This window comes from Diadema antillarum, unplaced genomic scaffold, assembly GCF_040938485.1.
Source record: "Diadema antillarum isolate AM-2024a unplaced genomic scaffold, OU_Dant_1.0 scf00000130, whole genome shotgun sequence".
Classification (NCBI taxonomy): domain Eukaryota; kingdom Metazoa; phylum Echinodermata; class Echinoidea; order Diadematoida; family Diadematidae; genus Diadema; species Diadema antillarum.
In genome coordinates, this window is record NW_027271019.1 from 556,633 (window position 1) to 579,106 (window position 22,474).

The following is a 22,474-nucleotide window of genomic DNA, read 5'->3' on the forward strand; positions in this document are numbered from 1 at the left end:
GGAGAGTGATCATATTTCAGAACAGGGAGAGTAACTTGTAGAAGTGTCATGCAAAATGTTGGCCTGGTTGGAAATTGTGCCATTGGTCAAAACAGTAAAGCGCTGTTTGAAAGATTCACACAATCCAGCCAGGATATGTGGTCAAATACCCATGAGAAGTGAAGGACAAACTGGCTTATCTCAGTGTGGCTAGAGCCCAATAGGATAAGGCTCGGCATTATGGCTTCTAAGAAGAAATCTTTTCATCCAGCGGCCATTGTTTGAGGCCAGACATGAGGGTCGTGGATAGAGGAATTAGGTCTCCTATATGCCGAATCGTGACAGAAGTGGTTGCTAAACAGCTAATGCAAGATGGAAGTAGTTGTATTCCCCTTTCACATAATGAATAGTGGTCTCATTTCAGACTGAAAATAAAGAAAACTAAATGGAAAGCTTGAGATATTAATTATTGAATTATATTTGTTGAACCTTGATGGATATAACTGCAACTGTGAAATGCTTTACAGCAGTTTTTTAATGGGAGAATACATTTCTTGTAGGATAAGCTAATACGAAAATTCTTTGCGTTAAGAGTATAAAATGAAGTGATGGAATGCTGAGACAGTTAATCCTAAACCTTGGGCAAGGCTGCACACACTAACCCATTTCTTCTACTGCTCCGACCTGTCTGTCGGACCAGTAGGTACCCAGTTTTTCCATTTTTGCTGGTAAATTCCTGAAAAAGTTACTGGTCCAACAGAGATTTTTTACTGGTCAGGGACCATCAGACCAGTGCCAGTATGCAGCATTGCCTATAAGGGCATTGCATGGGAATTAGATAAGTTTGTGAGGACAAGTCAAATTTTAGGTTGATGTTGGTCTGCAAGCACAAAAGTCGTCTGCTAGACCAGCTGTAAGACTTTGGCTTCAGCCACCCAGCAAGCTTCTGCATGTTTTATTGATAATTCATACGACAGAACAGCTGTTCCCGCCCAGTATGGCTGCATAAAATATATTTGCTAGTTGCTGTATGCCAGTCACTGTCACATATGTGCCACCAGATCACCTGTCCTTAGTCTGCAGTGCTCTCTGGAAAGTGTCAGAGCGCTCGAAATAATGTTGGAAGTTCAATAAAAGTTCACATCCCTCATACTTGTCGGTTGCAGAAAAAAAAAATGCAGCAACAACAAATTTTAACTGCGGCACTCTTTTCAAAGTAGAGAGCATGGTAATAAATATTAACACTTGTCAAAGATGTGATCTATGTTATCAATTATTCTGATATTTTGTGTTCTTTCTGGTGTTAGTCATTTCCTAGATTTTTTTTCAAAGTTTATATTTGCTCAGATGTCATGTCATCCTTACTATCTAGATAAAGTTACCACTTAATGACAGATTTTCTCGTTTTCGTGAAAGCTTAACTATGGAAGAATTGTTCATCAAGTAAAGCATATTACAGGGTAAGAGATGCCTTCTAAACTGCCGAAAGTTCACTGAATGTGGCAGTGGTGCGCATTGGGAGTATTAGGTTTCACTGACATCTGTTTGACTCCTCATGTACTCTGTTTTATCATCTCATTCATCTCTCTTTCCCTCCATAATTCCTCTCCTCAAAACAGCCTGTGAAGCAAGAGCCGCTTTGGAATCAGAACTCCAGAGATTGAGGTCAGAGCTGGAGCAGGTCAGGCTAGGGTCAAGGGTCAACCCATGTTCAGCTGGTGAGAACAAGGTGAGAACTGCATGTACTTCATCAGAGATACATGCCAGAGGTAACATGATCATACAATGTATCATACAGACAGAGGTATGACACAGATTAAATGGAGTAAAATGTCAAGACATGTGACTGTATATTTGTACGTAATGTTCTGAATATTTGTCTCTCACATCCTCTAATCTGTAAATCTCAGCAGTTTTCTCCTGGACCCATCTGGCTCATGTTTGATTCATTTCGTATATTTAAAAAAAGTGTTTGCAATGTTTTTCAATTATGCACAAGTATCTCATTCTGTCAAGTTATCATCTAGATGATGAATAGTATGGAAGGGAACATTGACTGTTTCATCTGAAGGCTCTTAAATGATATTGATAGATGTTTTAAGTCCCTAAACTTTATCTAGAGACTAATCACCTCCCCAATGGAGAATTTAAACCTTTAGGTTAGAACGTTCTATTTGATCCTTTATAACAGCAAAAGTCATTAATCTGTCATACAATGTGGATATGGCAATGTGCTTTTAGGTTGATGCAAATTTTGATCTTGAATTTTCTATGGTGGCTATCCTCCTCACAGCATCACAAACAAGCAAATAATCGACAAACTCAACCAGCTATTTGCACAACTAAAGTTTGTATATAGATACTCACTTTATGACATTTGTTTCTTTGTACATCTTTGCTTCCAATGCATTCCAAACGATTGTGTCCTGATTTTGGTTAGCACTGCTTTCCTCATTTGCATACATGTATTGGCTTACACAGGAATGTTTTCCCATGAGAAAAGTGTACAAGAGTTTCCGTATCATGTGATCGTAGATTGGCAGTTGCTAACTGTTGCAATGTTAATCCATGTTCAAGTTAACTCTAAATTAAAAACATTATAGCACATACAAAATGGTAATAAAATTGCTTATCGGACATAGATTCAACTTGATTTTGTCATTATATGTATGAAATCATTTCTTTCTTCTACTTCTTCATCTTCCTCTTATATTATCTCCTGACCAAGAAATGTTTTCTCATTTCTTTCAGACACCTGCAATGTGTGAAGTTCTGGTAGAAAATGAAACAGCCTCCTCCCACACCTTAAAAAGGGGGCGAAGTCACAGTGTCCAAGAGGTTACAGAACTCCCCCATTCCCCTCTCTCACCAACACAGCATGATGCTAACTTTACCCAGGGGTAAGGAGACAAACATTCCATCTACCAACTCTGCTCTTGAGAAAGTTTGTCTTGATGTATGTCTGTTTATTGCAAGTATTCAAAATACATTTGTGCCAATTGTCACTGATCAAGAATGATAATTAGAGGTAGAGAACTCATGGCAAGTGTTTCATGATATACAAGTTAATAGCATTTTTAAGTGACTATGCGTATCACAATATCATGTCAAATGCATCTGGTTTGGGGTCAGTCAAAATTCCTCATCACCCTCATTCAACATCATGGGAGGCAAATAAAAAATTGCTTTATACAGGGCTCAACATTAGTGGTGGCCTGGTGTCCAGGGGCCACTAAAAATTGATGCAGGCCACCAAATTTCTTAAAAGGTTTTTTGGTTTCCTGATCGCGAGCTTAAGTTCAAAATCAAATTTTATATTTCCTTTCATTACATACATTTCTTTTTCAGGACACCAGAGAAAAATGTTAGTATTGAGCCCTTCCTTACATATCGTGGAAATTGATAGATTCACTGTTTTCACACAATTTTTGTGAATCAAGTGATCCCATCCTATATTTAATCTTTTTCCTACAAGATTCTGAAGTCTCCATAGATGTAACACACGACTGCTAGGTTCCTGCATGCAAGGGGTTAAAGTCTTCACAATCTTTTTTGTCTCTCCTCAGCCTGCCTGCCATCCCCAATCCTCGAATCAGCCCAAGGAATTCTGACCTCAGTTCAAGCAGCAGTAGGGGTGAAGGGTCATCGGAGTCCAGTGCCATGAAAGACGAAAAGTATGAACTCTTCTTGAAATCTGCCATCGCCATGCTATGATGCTTCAAGATATGTTCCTCAGAAGCATTTACACAGTCATGCTCCAAATTCTACTCCAATTACAAACTCTGTCTGTAGGTCATCTGCATTACTGTAAAACACAATATTTTGGCAGCATGAAATTTTCGCGAGTTGCCTCGAACATTGAATGCACAATATAGTGTAGACAGGATCTTTAGATTAAGATTTAAAATTTTTGCCTGGAAGGAAGTATGTTGTCTTGACATTGATGCTCTATGATTTGTATCAGAGAGTCACCCTTTGTTTTATTATGAAATCACAACTAGTTTGTAATTTTCTTTCATGCCATTTCAAATACGTGTGAGTGTTTAAAGAAAATTTACTCCAAATATGTCAGTGGATTCAGTGAAGGGAGACACATTAATAGGACCATACATGTTAGTTAGGTCTGAGGAAAATTTTACAATCTGTTCAAAAGTGATCTGATTATGTACCTTTCATGAGGCAGTCAACACTGCCCTTGCACATGCTATGTCTCCCTCTATTTACCAGTGAGATGGATAATTTGGTATATTGGCATTAACAATGCCAACAATTTAACATCATTAACAAACATGCCTGGTTTCGTAGTTTGGATCCATTGCACTCATGCAGGCTTCATCCTATCCCCACATGCTATTGAACTGTTTTTCTTTTCATTGTCAGGATGAGCCTGATATGAACATACGGAATATTGTGATGGGAATGATGAGGTAAATTCCCTGTTTCTTGTTCTCTTGTTTGTTTACAGTCTCACCATTCGACTGGACGATCATGTCCTAATAAAGGGAGAGAGAACTGGACATGTGAGGTATATTGGTCATCTTGACCGCAGCTCCTCGCCCAGTACTGTATACGTTGGAATACACCTTGACGCTCCTGGTGAGAATCAACCCATTCATACCTTTTCTCTATGCCCCTTCATGGTGAAGAATAGTGGCGGATCCAAAGAGGGGTGCACAGGGTGCGCGCCCCCTCTTTATTTTTGGTTAAAACAAAAGAAATAAAAAGGAAAAATGGGGGGGGGTGTGCCCCCCTTTGATTTCGCAAAGGCGCCTCCCCTTTTACGGAATTCTTGGATCCGCCCCTGAAGATAATAGATTATTCATATGCATTCCCGTTTGTACAGTCTATATGATCACTACTGCAGACACAGCCATAGTGTTGGTTGTCAATATTGGAAGTGGTAATGCCACTTCTCTTATCTAAGGAAGGACAATGTGAGTTATTCAACATGATGTTGTATTAAGTGTTGTCATGGATAGAAATTAGTTTTTATTCTTTTGTGTTCAAACTTTCAAACTCAAAATTCAAACATCCAAACTTGACCTAGTAGTTGTAAAATCAATCAGCCCACTTGGGTATACATGTAGCAATGTGCCTCGGTTAGCCCAACAGGAAGGCCAGGAAGACAATATAGGGATTAAGGGGATTAGGATAATCTGTATTTCATAGATAATTTTCCAGGTATCTGCATCAGTGGATGAAAAAAGCACTCCCATTGAGGGTAAGTTCTGAGTATATTCAGGCAGGTGTCTATGGAAAATGTGTGTTGTAGCAAAATCAGTCCGTTATCAATGGGTTAAAAAGTTAACTGAATATACAGTATGAGCTTATCAATATTTAAGTGTCTACAATTTGGTGTGTTATGTTTAGGCTCATTTACAGAACTTGGTGTAGAATATGAATGCCTCAACTTCTGACCTCTTTTGATCGAAGCTATCACTTACTGGGGACAAAGATCTAACTTCCTAAATTCTTCTGATTATGCATTGGCGACAGTGTTATTTACGTTCTTGTATTGTTATCGAGATTTATAACCATTGATGGCACTTCAACAAGCTTGACTCTGCTCCTATTTCAGTTGGTAAACATGATGGCACTGTGCACGGAAGACGATACTTTTGGTGCCCAAGGAACCATGGCGTCTTTGTTCCTGTGAATGAAGTGATGACAGTTATCAATAGAAAGGTAGGAAACATGGCTAATTGCATTCAGACGAATATTGACAGTCTTGAACCAGTATCCATGGACTAAACTCAAGATTGTGAGGAGTGTAAACACAGTCTGCACTCAATCAGTGCATTCTCAGTACAAACAATGCAGGGATGTTCCACATTGAGTTAATTAGGTGATCCGAGTATCCTCTCGGATCACCTATTGTATCTGTACGGATTCTTTCTTCTTCTTCTTCTTCTTCTTTCTTTATTTCTCCCCAAAAGTTGTGCAGAGGTTAGCTCAGAAAGTGCTATGTCTATCAAGTTCAAACTTATACCATGTATGTATCGTGTCCCAAAGACGGCAATCGAACTAAAATCAAAGTGATCAGTCGACCGTGACGTCACTATGACGTCATTATATGAAAACACATTCTCAATCATATCTCATTAATGGAATGAAGTTTTTCAATGAAATTTACGTCACATATATTTCAAGTTATGCGCATTTTACTCATATTCTCAAAATTCACATTTTCTCTTGATACGTGCGCGTACGCGCGCGTTGAAATATTTGTATGCTCAAATCGAGCTCAAATTTTTTTTGCACACGTTTCAGACCATTTGGAGCATTTTTTGAAAAATTGAAAAAATCGGACGGACGCGTACGCGTGCGCACATATACGCACGCACAGCTCATATGCAATAGAAATTTTCAGTTTTTTCACACGGATCGCATGTCCAAAATGTCAAGGAATATTTCTATCAAGTTTCAAGTCGATCCGACTCAATATGACGTCATACGGGCCCGTCAAATTCAACATTCCGTGCGTGCGTCAATGGGGATACACAGTGCAACTATGCCAAAAAACCGCCAATTTTAAATCGGATTTTACTCGTCAGGATGGACGGTGATCCCCCATTTTCTTGTAATATTCTAAAAGCTGATGAGTTGTACATGTCATTTCATGGGTTGGCGATACTGAAAAAATGATTAAAAGATATCACATTTCTTAATAAAGTAAACAAAGTAAATTTTCAAAATGACGTCATCAAATTTCAAATTCACTCGAGCGTATCTCACTTAAATTTCGCCAATTTTCACCCAGATTTCAGTATGTTGTAGCTTATGAAATGTTCTTTCATTAATGAAAGAACAACATTTTGATTGGATAACGTCATCACCTCGTAAAAATGGATTGAAAGTATCCTTGTAAAATATGACCAGTTTACGTGTTATCTCTATGGGAGTGCAGTTTTTCTGGCAGTGAAAATTGACATGACTATCTTTTTCGAGCACTAGCTCACTTATGCTTCGGTGAATTTTTGCCAGATTTTAGTGTAAGATAGCTACAGGGTTAGGGACACAGACTGTAAACATGAGGCCTGCACGCTTCAAGTCCTGAGGAGCACACTGCTTTATTTTCAGGCTGACCTGCCCTCAGCAAAACTCAACATCATGAACATGATCTGCATAAACTGTATTTACATATTTACATATTTAAATGAACTAAGAGGACCAATAGGAGTAGCAGAAATGGAAGAGACCAACTAAAATGAAGGAACCCTATTCATGAAGACAACCAATGAAAACACACTGGATGACTGTGGCTAGAAGCTGGGTTGAGAACTGCAGACATGGAATGATAAACAAAAGGATCAGATGTGACAACAAGCTGAGGTGATAACTGTAAACATGAATGGGAAAGGAATGAGAATGGTGGGACAGAAATAGAATACAAGTTAATGAGATGTGGGACTGTCTAAGAACCTAACCCAACTGAGGTACATGTACATAACAAACTTATACTGGAAAGAAGGAGGTAGACTTTGCTGTCTCACATAAACATTCTCCTTTCAAAAAATTGTCCTCAATTTTAAAGACAAATATCAATCAAATGTAACTGTTCAGGCAAAAAAATGCTCAACTATGGGCAAACTACATTTTATACCATTTCTTATGGTCTGGAAACTGAAATCTGCCTTCTGCTGTACTCTCTTAAGATTAAAAAATACAAGTGTTTGTACAAACTACTATGGAATAAACTAAGAAATTGTAATACTGACATATACACTGTACCCTCTGTACCTCTGTATTTGCCTATCTGTAACAAATTTCTCTCTTTTTTTTTTCACTTTTGAACAACATATCATATTGATGGTAAATTTTCTTTGAAACAAATGAACACATATCCGAGCATACAACTACTTAAAATATTTAACTTAAATGAATTACCTTATCCCCAATTATACACTCTGATTCCAGTGTATCTAAATATCACATGTGCACACTGTATCCACATACACTATATACTCGATATGACCAATCTATCATTTTAACAACATTTGCCCTTTGCTATTCTCTCAAACCCATAAACAATCTTCAAACTTGTTCAAACAGGATTCACCTTTTCGAAATTATATACCTCCTAGTTGCCAAAACCTTATAACATGAATACACAAAATAATCATTATCAAAATTTATGACACACTCAATTCAAAACACAAAAACGTGTAACTTAAAAAATAATAAATACAAAAACTGTTGACATAATAACGATGATAATAATAAACCCTCTTTGTAGAGCGCAAATTACATTCAAATCTCTAAGCGCTTTTTTTTTTTTAAAATGAGAAAAGGCAAATACGTGTGTAAGAACACCCAAAAACAAAACACAAAATTACATGATATCAACCTAAAACACATCAACTAAACCAATTTACAAAACAATAACAATTACTTTACAAACAAATAAAGCGTCCATAAAAACATAAACTGATCTGATGATGAACATTCTCTGATATCATTAGGGAGCTAATTCCAAAATTGAGGGAAAAAAATTTGTTGACAATATAACATAGTGGTTACACTAAACGGTTTTAACAATTGTTTGATGCTTAAACAAAATTGTCTAAGAAATTGATATTCCTGAAAAAGTGAACATTGCAAATAATAAGAAGCTAACTGATGTTAACATTTATATGCAATTAAAAATAACTTATGAACTGACCTGTCTGCTGAAATTCACTCTTTCAATTTTTTTTTTGAACACTTATGAACTTATAAAATTCCCTTTTTTTTCCAAAAAACCTAATAATGCTGTGTTTCAAATACTGCATCCCACATTCAACTACATTGTAAGTGTCTTCTACAAAATAATATATATAATTCGTTCACATTTCTCTCAAAAAATGTTCTTCATACTACTACAAAATACTACCCAGATGCATTTATACCAGGTGTGATGAATTTAACCTTTTTGCCAAAGCAACATATATGACACTTTGCTATACTTTTATGCTTATGATCACAATCACAAACTCAAAACATTTTCTCTCTTCTCTCTTTTTTTTTTAATGTACATGGGTGTCTTTCCCAAAGGCCTAAAATACTTGTTGGTATCTTCTCAGTCTCTACAATTTGTAGTCCTTCAATTTCGATGGCAATTTGATTTGTCGGCCATATCTAGAGTGAATTTCTTGCCTGCTTTGATTGTTCTCTGGCAATTGTTCACTGTCATTTACTTGTTCACTCTGTTGCTGTTGTTGTTGATGACTGCCAAGTTGCGAGCTACTAATTTGGGAGTCCGATGGGGTAATTTGTCGTGATGACCCAGGTTGGTATTGCTCAGCAGATGACGACGAACGGAGTTGATAATGTGGTCTGAGTTGGAGTTGGTCAATCGATGATGGCCTGTGACTGGGTTGATGTCGGGGATGGGGTTGGTCAGCTGATGATATTGGCTGCTGGTCAGTCGGCGATGACCCATGGGAACAGCTGGTCTGGTTCAGCTGCCGCTGGCATGGGGCTGCTGCATCTGACCGTGGCTGGTGGTCAGAATTCGATGACTGCTGCCGGGGTGGGGCTGCTGCATTTGACCATGGCTGGTGGTCAGAATTCGTTGACTGCTGCCGGGATGGGGCTGCTGCATCTGACCGTGGCTGGTGGTCAGAATTCGTTGACTGCTGCCGGGGTGGGGCTGCTGCATCTGACCGTGGCTGGTGGTCAGACTTCGTGGAGTGCTGCCGGGGTGGGGCTGCTGCATCTGACCGTGGCTGGTGGTCAGAATTCATTGACTGCTGCCGGGGTGGGGCTGCTGCATCTGACCATGGCTGGTGGTCAGAATTCGTTGACTGCTGCCGGGGTGGGGCTGCTGCATCTGACCGTGGCTGTTGGTCAGATTTCGTTGACGACTGCTGCTGGGCACCATAGGGTTGGTTGGAGGTCTGGTACCAAACAGACAAACCTGACCGTGGCTGTTGGTCTTGGTTTGACTGTCGTTGATGGACGTGGTTTGGTGGTCGGGGTGACCACATGACGTACGAGGGGCCATAAGAGGCTGGCTGGGGCGGAGACATCTGCCTCTTAGTCCCATCTGCTACTGGTGGGTGTGGCGTTGAACCTTTTCCAGTCCCATCTGATGGTAATGACGATGATGGTGCTGTATGGCGGGGGGCAGACAGGGATGGTGAAGTCTCATGTGAGGCTCGAACTCGATACATTTTCAGGCGATTATGATGTACAGTTCGCTTGGTCTTTTCATCCTGGTTGTTGACGATGGTGTAATTCAATCCATCTTCAGATGAGGAAATTACCGTGAAAGGACCTTTCCAGTTTGGTTCCAACTTTTTTCTGCTGTTGGTCGGGTCGTCTAACCAGACAAGGTCACCGATGTTGTACCTAGATGTGCGAATTCTTTTGTCATAATGCTGTTTTTGTTGTTGTTGCTGCTGTTTGGTTTTTTCTCTTGTGAACTCCCATGCTTTCCTCAATCGATCGGTCAGGTTGGCAGTGTATTCCAGCATGGAGCTTCCCATTGATGGAGGGGGAGCTGAGCAGGTGATGCTAGCTGGAATGCGGGCTTCCCTTCCGTGCATTATGAAGTAGGGGGTGAGACCTGTTGTAGAATGGGTGCTTGTATTGTATGCTAACTGGAGCTGGTTGATGTGGGTGTCCCATTCTCCTCCCTGGTCAGAAATGTACTTCGCCAATTGATCTTTAATGGTGCGATTACATCGTTCAACTATACCTGCACCTTGTGGATGGTATGACGTTGATCGAGATTTCTTGATGCCCAATTTGTTGCATAATTCTTGAACCAATCTCGACTCGAATTGTCTCCCTTGATCGGTATGGAGAATCTCTGGTACACCATGTTCTTTCACATAGTCATCAAACAGGTGCTTGCCAATGGTTGAGGCTGTCTGATCTTTCATCGGGTAGACATTGACGTATTTGCTGAAATGATCTGTTACAACCAATATGTAGCGAAAGCCTCGTCTTGTGATAGGTAGCTCGGCGATATCCGCGAAGACCATCTCTAGAGGGCGTGTAGTAGAAATTGGCTGTAGTGGTGCTTGGTATTTCGGGTTTGGTAACCGGAACGACTCACAAGCAGTGCATGTGTTGCAGAAATCAGTTATTTCCTTGTTCATAAATGGCCAGTAGCACATAGATTCTGCTCTCTGAAGTGTTCTGTGTGCACCAAAATGTCCGGATGATGGATCACCGTGCAATTCTTGGAGTACTCTGGGGACAAGTGAGCTTGGCACCACGAGTTGGAGCCTGTAGTTGCCTAACTTGTCTTTCTTCTTTCGGTAGAGGATGTCATTGTGAAGAACTAGCTTGGGGTACTGCCACAGCAAACGTCTGATTCGAGGGTTGTGACGACGAATCTGTCGCTCACTTGGTCGCTTGCCTTGGTTGACAAACTTGATGACTGTTCTGATGTCATTGTCTAGTTGCTGCTCATGTTGTACATCGACATCACTGTTGAGGATTACACCACTGTAAGGCTGGGGTGATTGCACTTTTGAGAGATCTGATGGATGGTTGTGCAACGGGTGACTTGGCGTTGGTGCTGATATTTGTGAACGGGTTTCAACTGCACTGCACTTGGGCTGGGCGAGGATAGACTTAATTGGCTGTTGACTTGTTGGTGTGGAGGTGGCTTGGATGTCTCCTGGTCGTCGAGATAGTGCATCAGCGTTCCCATGTGATTGACCCTTCTTGTGTATTAAGCTGAATGTATACACATGGAGTTCCACTATCCACCTAGTTCTCCTCCCGGATGTATCGTCTTGGATGGGAAACTTCGTCAGAGCCAGGAGAGGCTTGTGATCAGTCTGGATTGTGAAGTGCTGATATCGGAGGAAATGACGAAAATGGCGAACTGATGAAACGATGGCCCACAGTTCGCGATCATATGTTGACCATTTCTTCTGGGAAGTGGAGAGCGTCTGGCTGAAATAGGAGATAACTCGTTCCTTGCCATGCTGAATTTGTGAGAGGACTGCCCCAACTGCGTCAATGGAAGCATCAGTTGATAAGATGAACTCCTTGTCAAAATCTGGGTAAGCGAGTAGTGGTGGATTGGTTAGTGCCTCTTTCAGGTGAAGAAAGGCTGTTTCACACTCTGCTGTCCAGACAAACCGTTGACCTTTGTGTGTGAGGGTCGTCAGGGGGGACGCAACCTTGGAGAAACCTGGAATGAATCGTCGGTAGAATGACGCTAGACCAAGGAAAGAGCGTACCTGTGTTGGAGTTCTTGGCTGGGGCCAGGACTTGACTTTGTCAATGTTGTTTGGGTCTGGTCTAACTCCATTGGAGGTGATTACATAGCCAAGGTATGTTACCTCTTTCCTGAACAGGCTGCACTTTGATGGTTTGAGTTTAAGTCCAGCATCTCTGAAGCGTTGAAATACTTCTTGGAGGTTTTTGAGGTGATCGTCAAAGTTCTTGCCCATGACTATACAGTCGTCGAGATATACCAGACATCTGGACCAGTGCAGGCCGTGGAGGACAACTTCCATAAGACGCTGGAACGTCATCGGTGCATTGACCAATCCGAATGGCATTACCGTGAATTGGTAGAGTCCTGTGCCTGTGGTGAAAGCAGTCTTTTCCTTGTCTTCTGGGTGGAGCTTAACCTGCCAATATCCACTTGACAGGTCCATGACACTGAAGTATGTAGATGATGAAAGAGAGTCAATCGTGTCATCTTGCCGTGGGATAGGATGTGAATCCCTGACCGTCACTGCATTAAGCTTCCGATAATCAATGCAAAATCGGTAGGTATTGTCTTTCTTTCTCACCATTACGATCGGGCTAGCCCATGGGCTGTAGCTTTCTTCAATGATGCCTCTTTGAAGGAGATCGTCGACTTGCTTCTGAATTTCTACTCTCATGGCTGGGGAAGTTCTGTAGGCTCTCTGTCGTATTGGAGCTTCGGTGGATGTGTTGATTTGGTGATGAAGGAGATCAGTCTGGCCTATGTCATGGGGAGTTGCACTAAAAATGTCACCATAGGCTTGGAGTAGGTGCTCGGCTTTCTTGTACTCTGACTTAGAGAGTTCAGAAGAAGGGAGAACACTGGGTGCTAGTGATTTGTCACTCGGTTGTGTTTCTCCATCAGCAGCTACATTCATGATCTCATACTCCTCTTCCTTGTTTCCCGTCACGGAGAAAAACTGTCCAAGGCATGTATCCGCAGGCAAATCCACTGCTTCATTAGAGGGGTTAATAAGACGTACCAGAATAAGACCATCCTGAGGCTTAAACAAAGATCTGGCACCAATGACAGGAATGTGATCTTGTGTAGCCGGTTCAAAGTAGCCCTCATAGTCTCTAGGTACGATGTCAAACTGCGGAGAAGCCAATTTTCCCTGGACATGGATTTCACACATAGGTGGAATATGTGAGTGTCCCACAAGAGAGACTTTACACTTCAGTGGGGCTTGGTACTGCTGCCGATCGATGAAAGGGATGGTGGAACCAGGCATGTTGAATGATGCAGAGGATATTGATGCATTCTGGTTGGTGATGAAATCCCATCCGAGGATGACTGGATGCGTGATGTTCCTCGCAACAAAGAATTGGTGTTGAGTTGCCTTGTTCCCTAAATGTACTGATGCTACCACTGTTCCAATGTTGTCTACTGGTTCACCAGTGACGGAGGATGCTATGATCGTGGACTTTTCGAGTGGGCTCCTTTGTGATGCAGGAATAGATGATAGAAAATCGGCACTCAAGAGAGAGATGTGAGCTCCGGTATCTATGAAGGCAAGTGCATAGACATTGTCGATGATGACTGGGATGTAGGGTGAGTTCAATGAAAAAACTGAGTCTACAGGAATTTGGTCTTGGGCCTTGGCAGGTGGAGTTGATGAGTGGCCCTCCTCGTCAACTACCAGAAGTTTTCCGACGGTGTATCGTCAAAGCGAACTTGACGATAGGGAGCATGTCTAGGAGAGTCGGCTTCACGGGAGGGATGGAGATGTTGATATTGTCGAGCATACTGAGGACTTGGAGATCTGTTATTACGTCTCCATTCTTGGCTGTGTGGACGTGGAGACTGGTACCGGTTTTGTTCCCTCGAGCGGTACACATGTCGGGTTGGTGAAGGAGAGTCATGACGACGGTGATATCTGTCATCGAATCTCGCTTCTGGGCTGTTGAGATGTTGTGAGGCACGCTGAGGACTTGGCGATCTATGACGACGTTGCCATTCTCGTCTGTGTGGGCTTGAAGACTGGTAGCGATTTGGTTCCCTTGAACGGTACATAGAACGGGTTGGTGATCGGGAGTCATGGCGTCTCTGATATCTGTCATCGAACCTCTCTTCCCGACTGTTATGACGTTGTGGAGATCCGGGCTTCGATCTAGGATGGATATTTGACTTGGAAGCAGTTTCTAATTTCAGGTTCATCCTTTCGAATTTCTGCTCCATTTCATTCAGCCTTTGGAGGATGAGCTGCATTTCCGGCGACTGTGCCAGCATTGTGTCCTTGGTTGGTTGACTTGTCACTGCTACTTGTACGCTGACGTCTTGCTGTGACTGACTTGCTCTTTCTACTCGAAGAGCAATTTTCAGGGCCTCCTCAAAGTTGCTGCCTCCTAGCTCACACACCTTGACCTGGAGAGTCTTTTCGATCCCTGCAATGAAGCGCCTAAATTTTTCTCCAGCTTTGGCTGCATCGTCGTAGGCAGGAAAGGCTTCCTCGACCATCGACGCTATAGCTGCTGCAAAAACTTCAAGCGGTTCACCTGGTCGGCGAGTGCGGGCAGTGATACAGGACTTGAAAGTATCTAAGAATTGTGTTCGACCAAAAACTTGCGAGAGTTTATCCTTCACCTTCTTGAAATCCTTCTTCTCGGAGTCAGGTATGCTCTCCCAAACAGTAAATGCTGATCCAGCAAGTCTTGCTGGAAGAAGGGAGTGTAGCTTAGTTGAGCTATCCGGAAATGCTTGTGCTGCTACTTCAACTCGACGTACCCACTGGTGGAAGTCTTTTCCATCTTCTCCGGTAAACACTTCGGGTAGCTCAAGGCGAAAGGATGTCATGTTGTGAAGATGATAATCCAGTTAATAATCCAGAGTTTTAAATGAATCCACGTATATCAATCAGATATCACCACATGAATCCACTCATTGACCAGATATTAACACAGCTAACTTCAAACCACAGATGTGAAGGAGGGTGAACAATTCTCATGCAGGTCACACAAACTTGTTAAAGCTTGATCCAATTAGTACTGCTTGATCCCACCTGTATTACTTAGCTATCCCACCGCTGCCACCAGTTGTAAGATAGCTACAGGGTTAGGGACACAGACTGTAAACATGAGGCCTGCACGCTTCAAGTCCTGAGGAGCACACTGCTTTATTTTCAGGCTGACCTGCCCTCAGCAAAACTCAACATCATGAACATGATCTGCATAAACTGTATTTACATATTTACATATTTAAATGAACTAAGAGGACCAATAGGAGTAGCAGAAATGGAAGAGACCAACTAAAATGAAGGAACCCTATTCATGAAGACAACCAATGAAAACACACTGGATGACTGTGGCTAGAAGCTGGGTTGAGAACTGCAGACATGGAATGATAAACAAAAGGATCAGATGTGACAACAAGCTGAGGTGATAACTGTAAACATGAATGGGAAAGGAATGAGAATGGTGGGACAGAAATAGAATACAAGTTAATGAGATGTGGGACTGTCTAAGAACCTAACCCAACTGAGGTACATGTACATAACAAACTTATACTGGAAAGAAGGAGGTAGACTTTGCTGTCTCACATTAGTATGTTGTAGCTGAGACTTTGAGCTATCGTAAGTGTGCCCTCCATTTTTTCATACGACGTCGGCATCACGTCGAAAAACTTGGTTGAAAAATTGCATGTGGCTTCGATGCAGCGTCATTTTGCTTAATACACAGGGCCTATGGAGCATGAAATAGGTCATTGCATAGCGCATCCGACTCGTAATCCTAAGGTCCCTGGTTCGATGCTCACCCCTGCCAGTTTTTTTTTATTAGGTGATCCGAGTATCCTCTCGGATCACCTTCTGTATCTGTACTGATTCTTTATTCTTCTTTAGGTGATCCGAGTATCCTCTCGGATCACCTTCTGTATCTGTACTGATTCTTTGTTAGGTGATCCGAGTATCCTCTCGGATCACCTTCTGTATCTGTACGGATTCTTTGGTTCTTCTTCTTCTTCTTCTTCTTTATTTCTCCTCAAAAGTTGTGCATCGATTAGCTCAGAAAGTGCTCTTCCTATCAATTTCAAAATCATACCATATATGTATCATGTCCCAAAGACGACAGATTTTATAAAATCAAAGTGATCAGTCGACCGTGACGTCACTATGACGTCATTATATGAAAACACATTCTCAATCATATCTCATTAATGGAATATAATTTTTCAATGAAATTTACGTCACATATAGTTCAAATCAAGCTGATTCTACTTGTGTTTTCAAAATTCATCTATACTCTTAAAACGTGCGCGTACGCGCGCGTTGAAATATTTGTATGCTCAAATCGAGCTCAAAATTTTTTTGCACACGTTTCAGACCATTTAGAGCATTTTTTGAAAAATTGAAAAAATCGGACGGACGCGTACGCGCGCGCACATATTCGCACACACAGCTCATATGCAATGGAAATTTCCCGTTTTTTTACACTTATCGGATGCCTTAAATGTCAAGGAATATTTCTACCAAGTTTCAAGTCAATCCGACTCAATATGACGTCATACGGGCCCGTCAAAGTTGAAATTTCGCGCGCGCGTCAATGGCGATATACAGTGCAACGATGCCAAAAAAACGCCAATCTTAAATCCGAATTTACTCGTCAGGATGGACGGTAACCCCCCATTTTCTTTACATATTCTGAAAGCTGATGAGTTGGACATGTTATTTCATGGGTTGGCGATGCTGGCAAAATGATTAAAAGATATCAAATTTCTTAATAAAGTAAAAAAAGTACATTTTCAAAATGACGTCATCAAATTTCAAGTTCACTCGAGCGTATCTCACTTATCCTTTGCCAATTTACACCGAGATTTCAGTATGTTGTAGCTTGTTAAATGATCTTTCATTAATATAATTACAACTTTTTGATTGGATGATGGCATCACCTCGTAAAAATGGATTGAAAATAATATTGTCAAATTTGACCAGTTTACGTGTTATCTCTATGGGAGAGCAGTTTTTCTGGCAGTGAAAATTGACATGACTCTCTTTTTCGAGCACTAGCTCACTTATGCTTCGGTGAATTTCTCCCAGATTTTAGTATGTTGTAGCTGAGACTTTGGGCTATCGTAAGTGTGCCCTCCATTTTTTCATACGATGTCGGGATCACGTCAATAAACTTGGTTGAAATTAAACCTTATCTTCGATGTATTGAGATATTTCTTTCTTTCTGCAACTTTCTTTGCAATAACTAAAAAACGACAGCCCCTATCGCCCCCATATTTTGCACATGTTTAGTTTATGTCACGTACATTATTTCATAAAAAAACAACTACTTGATCGGACACCGTCTTGGGTATGTAAATTAGTGTTTCATCCTGTATCTTGCTGAATACTTGACCGAAAGATCGGTCTGTATCTGTCCGTCAGGGCATTCCCCGCACACTACGTCTGGCTTCACGGATCCCAATGATCCCGGCTCCTGTGTGGAGCATCGCGCACAGATCAAACGTCGTTGTACACCAAATTTCTGACAGCTTTTTTACATTCAAACAAGTTTGAACGTGACGACGCAACAGGCTGGTTGATGTGTGTTTTACGTTGAAAATTCGACCGAAATGTTGGATTATTCATTAATGTGGTGTGTGAAGTCTATTCTTGAATAGTTGATTTAACTGTACAAGCTTAAATTTGCCGACCTAGGGCCGTGAATTAGACGCAATCGAGAAGGGTGAGGTACCTCACCCAATTTTCCATAGAGACAGTGGTTAAGAATATCCACACAGCAATGGGTACTGGTACCTTCCGTCTGTCTACGGAGGACAGATTGTCTTTATCGAGCAGTAGCTCACCTAACTGCGACAGCCGCCACACGCACTTACAGCTCACCGCGTACCGTGCCCTTCGGTGAATTTCACCATATTTCACCATATTAACCGTACTTGGGTATGTGGGCCTATGTATGCTGTGTATGCCTATGTATGCCAGAAAATCACAAGAAATCACAAGGATGGACATGCCATCGCTGTGCCTCCGCCTCTGAGAGCTAAAGACATAATGCAACTGATTTATCTGTGATTTCATGCATCTGGACCTGCTGAACATGAATTTTGTGGTTCTGTCCCTGCTGCAAACACCGCTGCAAACAACAGTCTTTCGCGCTATAGTCCCACACATTCATCTTCGTGTCATGGACCACCAGTTCTTCATGCAGAAATTGCAGTGACAATGACGATCTGCTGTAAGTTTTTTTTTTCTGATATTGCATACTCCACAGGACCAATATTACATGCCCTCTTGCTACAGTGACCTGTGTCTCTCAGCCTTATATTTGTGGAAACCCTGAACTTAATCAATGTCAATGCACAGTGTGCTTGGATAAACTGATGATACTGAGTGTTACTGTTAGTTATACATGTCAACTGTGTACTGTGCATACGTGTATCTGTAGCGGTGCTGAATGGAATGCTATGTGCAAGCAAGTTGTACGTAAGTTTACTTCAGTCGCCTAGCTACACAGTGTACTGCTTGTAGACTACTGAGTATCTCATGTGACATCTGAAGTGTAAAGCCTCATCTTCTCAGAACTCAAAACCTCCCGTGATTATCACCAAATGACTATCACAAGTGTTCTTCACGTGACGGTATATAAGAGTATTCCTATTAGTATTACTATTAGACCTCCCTCAAAGTGAAGATGAATTGACTTATGCTACAATCATAGTCTCAGAGTGCTAATGTGGATTACAGCTACAGTCCACTGGCTGCTTCTCTGCAGTCAGTATGCCTGACCTCGCCATTTCTGTTCATCACTGAGTATAGCACCGTAATAGTCATCACTCCAGATTTCAGTACTACTGTCACACTGTCTGTCGCACCTGATACCCCAATATGGAGACCCGCAAAGGGAAAGCCACAAGTACTGAAGAAATCATTCAGGCTTTTGGAGGGTATATCCAGAGTCCTGATTTCCTTAAAGCCATCGAAGAAGCTGTTGAGAAAGCCATGAATAAACAAATGACAAAGTTTGTCCAGCGCCTTGACCTAATTGAGCAAAAGTGCACCAGTCTCAAGGAGAAGTCCGATCAACATGATGGCTGCATCTTTGACCTGGAAGCATCCCTCAAGGCAAAAGATGCTGAAATAAAACGTCTCACCACCGCTCTTGATGATCAAGCAACAGCTGTCAACAATCTCAAACTGACGATGAATGAAGCAGAGCAATATTCCCGCCTCAACTCCCTGAAGTTCCATGGTGTCAAAGAGAGCAGACTACATGTAGAAGACACAGACCAACTCATCCGCCACCTCTGTTCCGACCAGCTCGATGTGCCCATTACTCTCAATGATCTTGACAGATCGCATCGTGTTGCCCCCCGCAACGACATCGCGACATCCCAGCCGTCAAACTTTGTTGCCAGCAACAAACAGAAAGACAATAAAGAAGACCATCCGTAGTAAATGTGACTTGGAAAAGCTTTGACATGGGCCTAAACTGATCCCAAATAGGCACTCAGATATTGGGTAACTTGTTGAATTTTGTATATTTTTTTTTTCTTTTTGAATTATATGTACACACTTGTATATCTCTGATTTTCTGTATAACTTTTGCACTTCTTTTCTTTTTTCTTTTTTTTCCCCCAAATGTTTGAGCCTCGTAATAGTTTGATTACTCAAGTGGTCGAAGACAATGGAACCTCAGATACTTTATATACAGATACTCCATTAATAGTGCATGATGATGTGAGGGTTTCTCCCTTAACATCTGTTTTTCAGGAAGAATCAACTACATCTTCCAATTTCTGTAGTGAACAAAATGAAAATGTTGTTGAAAATGAAGAAACTCACTCAAGTGTAGTCAAGTATTATCTGGCTAACGAGTTTGATGTAACAGTTCATTAATGTTAACAGATAATTTTAGTATGTTACATTTTAATGTTACATACATTATTTCATAAAATAACAACTACTTGATCAGACACGGTCTTGGGTATGTAAATTAGGGTCAAAGGTCATAAATGTTTCATCCTGTATCTTGGTGAATACATGTCTTATCTTTCCCATATTTTGCACACGCAAAGACCATGTTACAAGAATCATTTCACAAAATAACCACTTTTTGCTCAGATGCCATCTTGGGGGTGCAAAGTGGGGTCAAAGGTCAAATATACTTCATTCTGCATCTTTGATAGTGTATACGGAATTCAGTACCCAAGATGGTAGGTCTGACTCCCTTTTCAAAATGAGAATCCAAGCATCACACGACAAATGTCCCTAATCTCAGGTGAAAACTCGATTCATCGATTTAAAAAAAATCGGATCACCTAATTTGTCAGTCTTGACAAATTCCGAGTCTAGTTCTTCTTTTTATTCTTCTTTATTTCTAACCAAAATTTGTGCAGCGGTTAGCTCAGAAAGTGCATTGCCTTTCAATGTCAAACTTATACCATATATGTATCATGTCCCAAAGACGGCAGATCAAGTAAAATCATAGTGATCAGTCGACCGTGACGTCACTATGACGTCATTATATGAAAACACATTTTCATTCATATCTCATTAATGGAATAGAATTTTGCAATGAAATTTACGTCACATACATTTCAAGTTATGCGCATTTCACTCATATTATCAAAATTCATATTTTCTCTTCAAACGTGCGCGTACGCGCGCGTTGAAATATTTGTATGCTCAAATCGAGCTCAATTTTTTTTTGCACACGTTTCAGAGCATTTGGAGCATTTTTTGAAAAATTGAAAAAATTGGACGGACGCGTACGCGCGCGCACATATTCGCACACACAGCTCATTTGCAATGGAAATTTCCCGTTTTTTTACATTTATCGGATGCCTAAAATGTCAAGGAATATTTCTACCAAGTTTCAAGTCAATCCGACTCAATATGATGTCATACGGGCCCGTCAAAGTTGAAATTCCGCGCGCGCGTCAATGGCGATATACAGTGCAACGATGCCAAAAAAACGCCAATTTTAAATCCGATTTTACTCGTCAGGATGGACGGTAACCTCCCATTTTCTTTACATATTCTGAAAGCTGATGAGTTGGATATGTTATTTCATGGGTTGGCAATGCTGGCAAAATGATTAAAAGATATCAAATTTCTTAATAAAGTAAAAAAAGTAAATTTTCAAAATGACGTCATCAAATTTTAAGTTCACTCGAGCGTATCTCACTTATCCTTTGCCAATTTACACCCAAATTTCAGTATGTTGTAGCTTATTAAATGATCTTTCATTAATATAATTACAACATTTTGATTTGAGGACGGCATCACCTCGTAAAAATGGATTGAATGTAATATTGTCAAATTTGACCAGTTTACGTGTTATCTCTACGGGAGAGCAGTTTTTTTGGCAGTGAAAATTGACATGACTCTCTTTTTCGAGCACTAGCTCACTTATGCTTCGGTGAATTTCTCCCAGATTTTAGTATGTTGTAGCTGAGGCTTTGGGCTATCGTAAGTGTGCCCTCCATGTTTTCATACGATGTCGGCATCACGTCGAAAAACTTGGTTGAAAATGGCACGAGGCTTCGATGCAGCGTCATTTTGCTTAATACACAGGGCCTATGGAGAATGAAATAGGTCATTGCGTAGCGCATCCGACTCGTAATCCTAAGGTCCCTGGTTCGAAGCTCACCCCTGCCAATATTTTTTTTAAATTTTGTTAAACACTTTTTTCTTTTTTTTCTTTAGTTAATCTTAATCTCTCTTTCCTTACTTTTTCTTTTTCTGATTTTTTTATGCTTCTCTTTCAAATTTCTATAAAATAACATAATTCTTTCTTTATTTTTCTTTCTCTCTACTACTTTTTGTGCAATAGATGAACAATAACAATGGCTATCAATCCCATATTTTGCACATGGTTAGTACATGTCACGTACATTATTTCATGAAATAACAACTACTTGATCAGACACCATCTTGGGTATGTAAATTAGGGTCAAAGGTCATAAGTGTTTCACCCTGTATCTTAGTGAATACATGTCTTATCTTTCCCATATTTTGCACACGCAAAGACCATGTTACAAGGATCATTTCAAAAAATAACCACTTTTTACTCAGACGCCATCTTGTCTGTGCAAATTGAGGTCAAAGATCATAATTATGTACTTCTTTTTGTATCTTCGTTATGACGTGTTATCTCTATGGGAGGGAATTTTCTTTAATGTGAAAATTGACATGATTGTCTTTATCGAGCACTAGCTCACTTACCCTTCGGTGAATTTCTTCCAGATTTTAATATGTTGTAGCTGAGACTTTGCGCTATCGTTTCGTTTCCTTCGTTTTTTCATACGATGTCGGGATCACGATAAAAAAATTGGTTGAAATTAAAGCTT

General features: G+C 40.8%; 1 protein-coding gene across 1 annotated transcript in view; it reads left to right on the forward strand.

Annotated features, from left to right (window-relative positions):
* LOC139720602 (uncharacterized) overlaps nt 1-22,474 on the forward strand; it is a 46,358-nt gene that overhangs the window by 18,925 nt on the left and 4,959 nt on the right. The window contains exons 6-10 of the mRNA XM_071631958.1: nt 1,599-1,708; nt 2,731-2,879; nt 3,546-3,653; nt 4,445-4,575; nt 5,558-5,664. Coding sequence (XP_071488059.1) covers nt 1,599-1,708; nt 2,731-2,879; nt 3,546-3,653; nt 4,445-4,575; nt 5,558-5,664 — 605 coding nt within the window. The remainder of the gene's footprint in view (nt 1-1,598; nt 1,709-2,730; nt 2,880-3,545; nt 3,654-4,444; nt 4,576-5,557; nt 5,665-22,474) is intronic.